Source organism: Parasteatoda tepidariorum, chromosome X1 (genome assembly GCF_043381705.1).
Source record: "Parasteatoda tepidariorum isolate YZ-2023 chromosome X1, CAS_Ptep_4.0, whole genome shotgun sequence".
NCBI classification, from domain to species: Eukaryota; Metazoa; Arthropoda; class Arachnida; order Araneae; family Theridiidae; genus Parasteatoda; species Parasteatoda tepidariorum.
Window position 1 is genome coordinate 69,674,372 of NC_092214.1, and position 12,851 is coordinate 69,687,222.

At 26.7% G+C, this 12,851-nt stretch overlaps 1 protein-coding gene across 1 annotated transcript in view; it reads left to right on the plus strand.

Moving 5' to 3' along the window:
* Window positions 1-263: 263 nt before the first annotated feature.
* Window positions 264-12,851, plus strand: part of LOC107451000 (dopamine receptor 2-like) — a 42,454-nt gene continuing 29,866 nt past the window's right edge. Inside the window, exon 1 of the mRNA XM_016066949.3 lies at window positions 264-2,403. Within this exon, the coding sequence (XP_015922435.1) occupies window positions 891-2,312 (1,422 nt within the window). The 5' untranslated portion in view covers window positions 264-890 and the 3' untranslated portion in view covers window positions 2,313-2,403. The remainder of the gene's footprint in view (window positions 2,404-12,851) is intronic.

Genomic DNA, 12,851 nt, shown 5'->3' on the forward strand with positions numbered 1-12,851 from the left:
TAATTAGAAAATTTCTATTAGGCAAAGTTTTTAGAAATCTCGTCATCAATAAAAATACTTTTAAAAATAATTTTTGTTAAGCATTTTTTACACATATTGATAAGCATAATAATTCTACTCCTCTATTCCATTTATTAATTCTATTCCACTACAAACTGCTGGCTGACTTGGCAGGAGAGTTTGGCGATCTTTTTGTACCAGGACGGAGTAAACGTGTTTTATCCAATCGACCGAACCTATCGTGTAGGCTTTCCCACTGAACACGTGGGTCAGATGAAAACAGCTCCGGCGAAGGAAAACATCATTTTAGTTCTCAATACATCTCTATCAGCGTTAAGTTCTTTGTGAGTTATTTGAGTTAAAGTTTTTCTGCCGTTCTCTTATTCTTGATAATAATATAAAATAATTATTTTCATACGAAAAAGTTTTGATATATATTTTATGTATATATTTTCCTTTTTTAAAAGCTTTAAAAGCATTATCAAGTGAAATTGGAATGATTTTATAAAAAGATCATATTAACAACTATTCCAAAACTTTCGAGAAAAAAATCTGAGCTATTTAATTTTGCTTTGATTTGTTTTGTAGTGAATATTATATGCTTTAAATTAAAGCAGAAACTTTTAACAGTTGTGCTACGAAAATAACTGTGATTTTAAATTTTTTCTTCACGTGCAAAAGTTATAAACTTTGTAGCAATTGAATGAGGAATTTTTTTAGTCAATTCCACATAATTTTAAATTTTACATTTACTTTTATGGGTTTTGGTAATTTAAAGACAGTAAGAAAAACTTTTTGTTGCTTACGAGTTGGAATTTTATCATTGTGCAGAAGAAAATAAACACTTGCATATTTGATAAAATGTAATTAAGATACTTCATTGCTCAAATATGTCCTTTGATTCAACAGAATATTTTCCGTTACAATCCGTCGTATTTGATGGAATTTCCCCTAATGTTGAAACTCCAGCAGAAATTGTGTCTGAAACTTCGATAATGGAATTATTCTCTGAAGATTCTTATGAGAATGTGAACTACATATTCGAAAACTCGTCCATAAATGAAACTGGTACTGATAGTAAAGTTTATCAAGTAACACTTGCCATAACTTTGATGATTTTTTGTTTGGCTACAGTATTTGGCAATTTGCTTGTTATGGTTGCGATAGCAAAACAGCAGTATCTTCATACTGTTACAAACTATTTCATAGCATCTCTCGCAACTGCTGATTGCATAGTTGGGGCTGTTGTAATGCCATTTAGTGTAATACATGAAGTTATGGACAAATATTGGATGTTTGGGCGAGCATGGTGTGATATATGGCATAGTATTGACGTTTTAGCTAGCACAGCGTCAATTTTGAACCTATGTGCAATATCAATTGACAGATATTGGGCTATAACCAATCCAATGACATATCCCAGTAAAATGAGTCCTCTTAGAGCAAAAATTATTGTTGCTTTAGTCTGGTTATGTTCTGCTTTGATATCTTTTCCTGCTATTGTTTGGTGGAGAGCAGTTTCGGTTGAGCCATATCCTAACAACCAATGTTTGTTTACAGATGATGTTGGCTATTTAATTTTTTCTTCAATAATATCCTTTTATGGACCCCTTTCTGTTATGGTTTTTACTTATTTTCGCATATATAGAGCAGCAGTTAAGCAAACAAAGAGCTTAAAAATCGGTATGAAGCATATCAGAGCAACAAATAAACCATGCCAATCCATGACTTTAAGAATTCACAGAGGTGGAGCCAGTAAATCTACTTTTAAAGAAAAAGACTATTGCAAAGTTAGAAGAACATCAAAAAAGAATGATAAACGTCAAGATGAGCTATTATTAGCAGAAATAGCTCCCTCAACTAGTAGCGAATCATCTCCAATTCCTAGATCACCAGAAAATGGTACACCTACACGCTTTACTAGTCGCCATGGTAAAGCTTTTTCTTTAAGCAAGAAATTAGGCAAATTGACAAAAGAAAGGAAGGCTGCAAAAACTCTGGCTATAGTAATGGGAGTCTTTATACTGTGTTGGCTTCCTTTTTTCATTGTTAATGTACTATTTGGAATTTGCGGAACGTCATGTATAAAAGAACCAGAACTCGTATCTTCCATTGTAACATGGCTAGGCTGGCTAAACTCAGGGATGAATCCTGTAATTTACGCATGTTGGAGCAAAGATTTTAGAAGAGCGTTTCGGCAACTACTGTGTTGTTGTTGTAAAAGAAAAAAAAGACAATATAACTTTCATAGAACAATGAAATCACATTTTATATCTCGACCTAAATCTCCTAACGAAGAAGCATTTCTTTGACTTGTTTCAAAACCAGTTAAACTCTTAAGATTTCTTTCCACCTTTGATGTCTTTTATTGTGGTTTTTATGTTTAAAGAGTTACTTTTAAGGGTGAGTATTAAATTGTTTAATACTTCTACACTTAAATGAAAACGTCAAACATTTATTGATTTAAAAGTATTATGTAATTTAATGGTGCTTTATTAGATATATATTAAGGAGACACCGTATCCTTTAAAATGTTTGATGTAATCTAACAGAGGAAAACTGTCTTGTTTAACTAATCCAGAATTTCTGAGCAATGTCTGAAAACTGTGTTTGCCATAACTACTATATTTAACTTTTGTTTTTCATTAGTTTCAATACTGTTTTACAGACGTAAAACCTTAAATAGATTCCATTTGTATCCAATTTCTGTTCGAAACTGAAATAGCATTTTTTAGCTGATTTGTGTTATTTAAATAGATGTATGTTTAGAAATTGAATAATGTGCGAAAAAATCTTTATTTGTAGAAAATGAGTTTAAAGTAGTGGGTGCGATTAGTTTTTGTTTATTACTTTAAAATCAGATAGAAAAAACTTTTGGTTAGTAGTTGAAAGTTTTCCAATGCTTTTTCTGTGTCTGACAAAAGAAAAGTAAAACTTTTTTTTGAGATAATAGAAAAATATGAACTGTATTAAAAAAAATGATTACTGTTTGAAAAATATAAAAGCTAACAAGAGGAGATAAAAACTAATTATGAAAAAAAACAACTATGAGGAAATCAAAACGAATTATGAGTTAATGAAAAGATTACAAATTGAAAATGACGTACTATTATTTACTTTATTGGATTTAGTTTCTGTGATATGACTGTTGTAAAACTGTAAATAATTTATGTGGCTCTGAATACAACAAAGTAATTTCTTAAAAGGATACAGAGTCTCCTTAAGAAAATTTCACTAATTGTTTATACATATGTACATATAAATTGTTTAAAATTTTTGAATTGACTTTATTCAACCATTTAAACATGTATTACATAATTCGATATAATTCTTTTGCTTGCATTTATAATAGTTTTTTTTTGTAAATGCTGAAATTCAACATGGACATAACATATATATTTTAAAGATGTCTACTTTGATGTTTTTCATTTTAACTTTCAAAAAAAAAAGTCTGCTGATTTCCAATAGTTTCTGCAGTTGATACTTTATAGGAAAAATAATTAAGATGCGACAAAATTGTTCAAATATGTATTGAGATTAATGAGATTTAGAAAAATTTAGTTATAAGTTTTCTAAACATTTGTCTTTTTAAAAGTTTTTTGCAAATCATACATTCAGTTTTTCTACAATTTCTAAGCATTTCTTACTTTTTAACTACATATCGTTTCTAAAATTTTATTCACAAATAATAAATTATGACTTATTGGATTTAATTATTGCCATACAGAATTAAAAAGCTATGAGATGCTCCTTACATTTGAACTAAATTACATTCAAATGAGGTAATCGAAGTAATGCTATAGATGATAATAAAAAAATACAACATATTATGTGTTTTAGAAAACATCAAGCTCTGTTGAATATTAGAGTAATTTTGCAAAATACAGTAATGTTTTTCACCAACAGTGAAATCTCTAAAAAATGTGTTGCAGAAACTCTAAAAAAAACAACAGTTATTAGCTACTTCAAAAAAGTGTTTATGAAAATGTAATTTAACTTTTAAAAAAGATTTATAATTTTAATTTATTCCACGTATCGAAAGCGCTTAATTTCATAGTAAATTAAATTTACAGACATTTTAATTCCTTTTAGAAGCAAAGAAAGTATTAAAATAGTTTTTTCCGTTAAAACATATATCATATTTATAAAAAGTTAAGTTATGGAGTAGAGAAGTTTGTTTTACATTTGTTTTTGTGTAAATTGGTACATTTTTCGTGGTATTTTAGTAAACAAAATTATGTACTTTACAAAGTGACCAAAAGATGCATGAAATGTACAGAAAAGTAAGTTTCACAATGATCAAAAATGAAATTATATTTGTTTATTTAGTAATAAACTTCTGTATATATCACCGATCGTATTCCTTTTTGCTTGAAAGAACTAGCAATAAACAAAAACGAAACTTTACAAACGTTTAAAATCAAAGAAAAGAAACTTGTAAATCAGTTTTCTTGATTAAATAAATCAAAAAGCCAAATTGAAACCAAATAGACTTAAATCGAAGTATTTGATAAATAAATCTTTAGGTATTTAAAACTTGAAAATAACTAAATAAAAATATGAAGGTTGTTTATTAAATGATGTTGGTCGAAAGCATTTTTTTCTGGTACAGAACAGGTTTTTTATTCAGGCATGTGAAGTGTTTCCTCATATATTTTTTGGAAGCAATTTTAGATTTTTCTTTAAAAGTAAGTAAATTTTGAGAATATTATCTCAAAGTCTAATCAATGTCTGTTTTTGCATAAATTATTAAATATTATGTTTAGTATTTTATTTAAATATAAGTTGTTTTAATCCAGTACTTTTCAAATACTGTAGACTGACAAATGCCATACATTATAATACTTTTCCTGCAATGTCAATCCTTCAATTTTTTACTTTCTAATTCGGTCATAAACTTATATGTAATTTTTTAAGGGAAATTATTCAGATATATATTACGTCTATAGAAATCATAACTCATAACGCACGCATATTTTATTTAAAATCAGAATAATTTTGTTCACTCTTAATCTTACAGTACTTAACAGTACTTATACTATTAAATTTTAGAAGGATCATTAATATTGATGCATTTTTAAAAAAGTTCATTGTATAGCGAACATTTTTGTACATGGAGAAAAAACTACTGTACTGTATAGAAAAGACATTTCTGGTAAAAGAAAATATAATAAATGTATGCAATTCCGGTATAAAAAAATTATGGTATTTAAACCATTCATATGATTATGGCTAACCGGAAATACTGATTTTCAAAATTATAGTTCTTATAACCACACATTTAGTAACAATACAAAACTGAAGAGTAAGTTTAATTGAATAAATGATTTTTATACCCTGCTCTATGGTATCATGATAAAATGACCAAATTTTACGATATTTTCTAAATTTTAACACACATTAAAAAACGATATTTTATTGTACATTTTACTGAAGTCATTACAAAAGCACTTCGATAAAAATTACAGTGATTTTTGGTGTTCCCATAGAGCTAGAATCACGCTAAATTTTATCATATTCGGGCAGTTCTCTTCATACTTAAGTTGAAAAAGGTTTTCCGAAAAAGCTAATTTTTATTTTTTTAAAAATTTATTACTTACAGAGTCATTAAACTGAAGATATCTCTTCAAATTAAAAATTTATTCAATGATTTATTGAAAGTAATTGCTTCCAATGATTATTTTCTGTGACTTACGAAGTAAGTTCGAATTTTTACTAGTACGAGTATATTGCATTTTCAGTCGAAGGATGCTTTTTGAACAGGATTTCAGTGTGAGTAAAACATATAATAATCATAATTTAGTTTTATTTTATTTAATATTAGTTAATTATTTCATTTGATTAAAATTTTATTATACTATTTAATTTTTAACATATATTTCCATATTTACATTATATTGTTTTATTATTTGAAGGTCATAGAGTAATATAAGCCAAATTTTTAAAACGAGATATTTTTACTCCAAACTGCTTATTAGTATTTTTTTTTCAAATTAAGTACTTGAAGTTTAAAAATTTCAAATAAATAACAATACAGTTCACAGTAAGATTTTAAACTGTGAAAATTCATGTGGAGAGAATATACATGAAAATCATGTATATTCTCCCCACAATTGCTCTCCAGAGCGACTTTAAAATATGACCTATTATAGAGGGTGAGGGGGCTGGAGTTGACAGTTATTTGCCAAACAAATTTACTAATCATTATTTTGAACATATCTTGCATTTTCCTCATAAAATTTTTAACATTTATCTTCAGTTTTAATGATAAATAAACAGATTTAGATTTATACATTTTATTAATTGTGTTAATTGTTTTGCCCACACTAGTCTAATATCAAATGGCTGATGTGGACACATTTTATAACTTATTTTCTAATCTATTGTTAATAATAAGATAAAGCTAGTAAAATCAAACTGCAACTAATTTAAACCTAAAAATACAGTCTCAAGTAAATAATCGTAAAAAATCTTTGTGATAGTTTATGTTGAAGTCGAATAAATACATAAATTCGAACTTCTTTTGCTTCAGAGAGAACTTTTTTTAAACATTTTTAAGTATGGAGAATATTGAATTTTGCTACTTCATGTTTATATGAATTACAAAGATTTGGCCACCACGATATATAAACAACTATAATATATAATGCGAAATAATTGAACTGGTTTTAAGTGATAGTAAAATTAAAGAAACTTTGTAGTACCTTACAGCACTTTATTGTCGAAATCTACAATTTCCACCGCGTTAAACATGTAAATATTTTTAAAAAGATATCAGAAAATCTAAATAGTAGTTACGAAAAAAAGACAAAATTTGATCATTTAATACATTTGAGACCACAACTTTATGTAAAAAAAATATACCGTTTCCTGATCTTAGACGTAGATTCGCTTAAGTGGTATCTTAATTATTATTCTCTGTTATTATTTACAAATCCATAGTAGCCTCACTTACTTGTCCATTCCATGTGGAATCATTAGTTCGTTTAAACTCATTATTTGTTACTTAAAAAAGGAATTTAAAATGTGACTGAATGAAACATGTTTATTCATAATACATCTCCTATTGCTAAAAACAGTCAATAACATAACATAAGACTAAATTTGCATTTAAAGGAAAAATTATGAAATTTCTTTTCCACCATAAAAACCTTGTTTTTAGTTTTCTAATTTAACATCCTGGAGTTATGGTCTGTTACTTCATATTAAAGTGTTACACAATTTTGCCATTCTGCCAAAATTTGAGGCAGAGGTTTGAGTAATAAGTAACAGGAATGCTCTATTTGTCTACTCCCCCGTTCACGCTTCACTCATCTGTATTATGTCACGCTCTTCATATATATACAAACTAAGGTCTTACTAGGATATTTACGTAACATACAACCAGAAATGTTATAAGCTATTATTAAATTGAACAATTTAAATTTTGCTGTCTTAATTATTAAAATAATGTATTCTATTAAATGTATACTTAATATCAGTATTAACTTTTGTAATTATATTAAATTTAAGTAAATCAAATACATCAATATCGAGATCAAGCACCGCAAAAATGAGTTCAAAAACATAAAAGCTGATTAAAAAATAATAATATGTGTTTGTTTTTGGAGTAAATAATATGCTAGTGAAACGGTGAGTATCAATAATGGATTTAATTCCATTCTCGCAAAATTTAAACTTGTATTCATTGTAATTAACTTCAATAATGATATGCCAGATTTATAAAACATTTTAGTTTTTCTTTTTGTTCAATTATCCTATTTGTTTTTCTCGATTGAGTGCAAAATATTATTTATATATAATTTTTAATTGACTCTCGAAGAAAATTCTAAAAACGGTGATCACAGCAGCAAATAACAGTGATCACAGCACATCCTGTAAATGCACTAACTACCAAAAAGGATTTGGACACCCATGCTCAATAACGGTCGTGAGATTATGGTCTGGAGAAGTTTGTCACGGTATGGACTGGCAACAATAATCCAAAGTCATTTTAAGCTCAATACTTACTACTCTATTTTAAGTGACAGTGTGCTTTATCTTTTTTGGCAGTTTAACCAGTTGGATGATACAGACAACATAAGTAGCTTACGTATTGCTAAGTGCAGCATGGATTGGTAGATTGACAATCCCTTAACTGAATGGTCTGGACTGTTCGAGTCTGGGCTTCGAAGGCTTGAAGCTGCTGTACGGAGCCCATATCCGAACCCTATCGCTAAGATAAGTTGGACTGTCGAATTAAAATTAGAGAATGAACTTATGTGTCATTTTCAAACTAAGTGGAAGAAAATACTATTACCTGGCACACAAGGATTTATAGAAAGCATACCCCATAGGCTTGAAGCTGCAATTGCCTCTTACTTCAAGCATTGAATATGAATACATTTCGTTTTTCGTTTCTATCACATTTGTCCAAACACTTATTGACATTCACACGTACATTCGAGCTGAAAGCTACGAAGTTAGTCTAATTAACTAAGCCATATTTATTGATAATAAGATTATTTTCAGATTTTATTGATGACATAACTATAAAATAATCATTATCAAAAATTTGGAAAATATGACACTATGAATATTGTGTCAATCGCTTTCTAGAATATAGTTAAATAGATGGAATTCACCGATTAGAAACTAAATGTGTGATTTTTACGACACCTGTTATTCGCTTAAAATTTAATATAATAATAGCAAAGAGTTTAAATTATTTTCAAGTCATTTTATTTTAACGCTATTGAAATTTTTGTTCATATTCAATACCGTATTAACAAGCGTAGCTTCGTACAGTATTAGTTATATAATTTATAACTGAATATTAATACTCGAAAATGATACATGCATAATTTAAAAACCTAAAAATATATACTGAGTTAATTCAAAGAGTAAATATTAAAACAAATTCAATAAAATCTTTTATAAAATAGCTTTATTTTTCAAGGAAACAATCAAGTTCAATTTTGTTGACTCCTACGCGATGAAAAAAATTTTGGTAAAATTACAGTACTTAATGGCAATGACATTTCTGGTTGAAAAAATAATAATTTTGGTTACTGAAGCCAAAATACTATTTATTTGGTAGTTTTTCTATCCCACTGGTAACGGTTTGCCGGATGTTCTGGTTTCGAAAATTATAGTTCCTATTACCACGCATTTCTTAAAAATTTAGATCTGTAAGGTAAATTAAACCGAATAAATTGTTTTAAAAGCCATGATTTAAAGCTATCAAGGTAAAATTACCAAATTTTACTATATTTACTAAATTTTATCATATATTACTGCAAAACTATGTTTTATTGTTAATTTTACCAAAATCATTACCAAAGCGCTTCCGTACAAAATACCGAAATTTACGGAATCCCAATAGTCTAATCTTTTTTACCATACTTTTTTCTCAGTATGTGTGAAAGTATGTTTGACAATCCATTATCAAACTATCATTATAATTATAAAGCTATCATTAAAATAATTATTATCATATTTAACAATAAAGTATTAAGCTGAATATTCATTTCAATTTAGTAAAATACACACTAAATAACTTTAATACTTCTTTATACAAAATATTTTATTTATGCGTTTTGGGACGACTGAGTTAGATGTAAACTAAAAGTATTAGTCAATCATATATTTATATTTATGCTTGTTCATTTTTTAAATAGTTCGGTAACTGTTTAAAGTTTAGAATATGATGAAAAAAGAAACACTAGATATTTTTAAGATAGATATATTTTCATTCATTTTATCACAGCGATAAAATTATAAATTTTATGTACTCATGTGTTGTTCATAACACTTTTGTTAGAAAGCAAACTATAGTTTTATCAATTAAATTTTGTAATATAGATTAATTCCAAATGTAACATAATATGATCAATGAAAAATGATTCTGTAAAATCTTCGGGTGACTTTTAAGAGAAAAAACTAACAAGTATTTTAAATCTTATCTAATGAAACATGCTTTTAAAAAATCAGAATTACTTTTAAAAACTATTCATAATTTGAAATATAATAAAAAATCTCACTAAATATCAAATAAAGTTTAGAAATATCGGGTATTTTATGCTCAGCTTTTTTTAAATAAAAAAACTCTTTTAAGTATTTAAATTTTATTACTTCGTATATTCTTTTCTTAATAAGAAATAGGTTAAAATTAACTTTCTAAACACAGTCCATTTACAAACTATTTCTATTTTTCCATTATGTTCACTTTTTTGTATTAAAAAAGCACAATTTAAAAAGACAAAAGGAACTCATTTTTTAAACCAAAACATTCAATGAATGCGCATCTTAAAGATAATTGTTTTCAAATTTTTCATTTATTACAATTACTAATGAATAAAATTAACTATATTCTAACGCTTTTTTTGTGTAATAATAGTTTGGAATATATAGAAAATTCGTAAGCTGGTTTTAATATTTGTTGAAAAATGTTAAGAGAATGTTTTCACATGTTTGCATTTTCTGTACTCGTAATGTTAAAAAGCGTCGTATTAAAGGGAAAAAAAATTTCTTCGTAAAACGGACAATTTACTGAGGTTGAAATTTTTTTCTATCATTGAACATAAACTGTTTACTAATTTATTCAGTGTTTCCTTACAATTTCCGATTAGAATTTGCTTATAAAATGTTTTTTTTCTTTTTGTATGGTAGGGACATGTTTAAAATAACTGAGAAAGCTACGAAATTGTATTGATTCAACTTTTCTGAACAAATACTTGAGCAAAGCTCATCCTAAAATAAAATAATATGAGGAATATATGAATTAAAGTTAAGATTTAAATAAGAAAAAAAATTACTCTCTTCGCCTTGAAATTTGTAGTTTTATGAAAGCATTACATGCATGTATATCCTTTTTAGGAAACATAAAAATATTCTAATGCAACTAGAATAAAAAATGTTTCAGACATGAACAATTTGAATTTTATAGTGTAGTAAGAATTGAAATATTTAAAAATGCAAAAAAAATTAAATACCTTGACATTACGAGACATGAATCCTTACACAAAACTCAAACTGACTCAAAATTTAAAATTTACATTTTGGAATAATACTTTACGGGCTCAAAATTCCCAAAAGTATTAAAAAATTAAACTTACTTAAATTTAATAAAGAAGTAACTTAATAGAAACTGAGAAAAGTTTTCTCCTGTTTTATGAAAATCCATTTCCTTTAACAAACACACATACAGTAGAAGAAAAAATAATAGTAAACATTTACGTTTTCAATTTGAACTCTTATCCTAGGGTTTTAATTAGCTTTTTTATTTTTAAAAAAAAGTAATTATGACTAACAATTAATAAAATATACTCGCATTAACATAGTTAATGAGAAAAATGTCCTAACATAATTGCAAAGAAGGTTTTACATCATAAACATGTTTTGAATTTTAAACCAAAAAGAACTTTCCAGAAAACAGTGTCAACGAATCAAATTGATTTATGAAAAGATTCTTTAATGTGTTCAATTTTCTTTGTAGAAAGTAAACTATTTCAGTAATTTCTTTTGCATTTTTAGCAAGTGCAAGCTATTTTTATAAATAAAAGTGATTTCAATTCATTACACGTGAATGGTGATCACTTTATAAATAGAGAAGTTATTATTCAGTGTTAATTTTTATATTAAATTATTCATAACGACACTTTCAGGAAAAACATATTTTTGACAATTATAATTCTCGAGTATGTATCAAATGTTTGCATTATTACTTCATTAAATGATAATACATTGTAAAAACTAATTAATATGTTTGTATTTTTATTTTTTCGTAGAATATTGCAATATAATAGCATAATGTCTAATTATATATTCATTAATATTCTGTATCAAAGTGGTGAAGTCAAATAAAATATCATTAAATAAAATCCAGCAGGAATATTTTTTTTAAAAAGTCGAGAAATTTATGAAACTTTGATATGCAATATAAATTGTTAAGAAAAATTATTATAATCTGTAATTGTATGTAGAAGATTGAAAAACAAATCGCTCAATTGCTTTTATTAAAGTATTTGTTTAATACAAATTTATTAACTAATACATAAGTGGGAAAACGTAGAACTCTCCTTTCGAATATTATAAAAAACATTGTTCCCATTGAACTTTAAAATAATAGTTAAAATACTTACAATAAACAAATTAATGATAAATCAATCTCAAAACGTTTCTTTCGGATATGGTAAAAACTACTTTCGAGTTATACTTTGAAGCAATAATAAACATTATTGCTAAATTCAGTTGCTTCAAAATTTATAGAAGCAGAAAAAATCAACATCCTTCGAGTGCTCAAAAACAGGCACCCATTCTTAAGACTCGCGAGACGTGAATAAGGAATAAAAAAGATTTAAAATCGAAATCGTCATGTTGCTCACAAAAAAATGAAGAAAAAAATAATGGGGAAGAAGAAAACTATAAAAACAGTGGTAGACGTGAGAAACAAGTAAAAGCAGGTTGCATTTTTAAGTACTATGGAGAGGTGGTGAAAAAACTCATGTCGTTAACTAGGTAATCGGCATTCATATGAATGAAATTAGATTCCAGGGGATCAAGATGAGCAGAATTAAAAGCAGAATTAATTATTTAATATTATCAAAATTTAATCGATGAAAAATTTATACCGAACTATGCCAGAATATTTTGCAGAATATGAAATATGAAATCGATATTATTAATGAAAGTGAAATAATTAAAAACATGATTTAAAAAAAACTAAATTAAGGAGATTATACAATATTGCTAAGATACGAGTATATACATAAAATATGCAAGACGGTAACGATTTTTCGAGTTTTGTTCTAAAGAAATTTAGCATGCTCGTACAAGCATCTATTTTTAGTTAAATTTTATCTTGTGAGTTA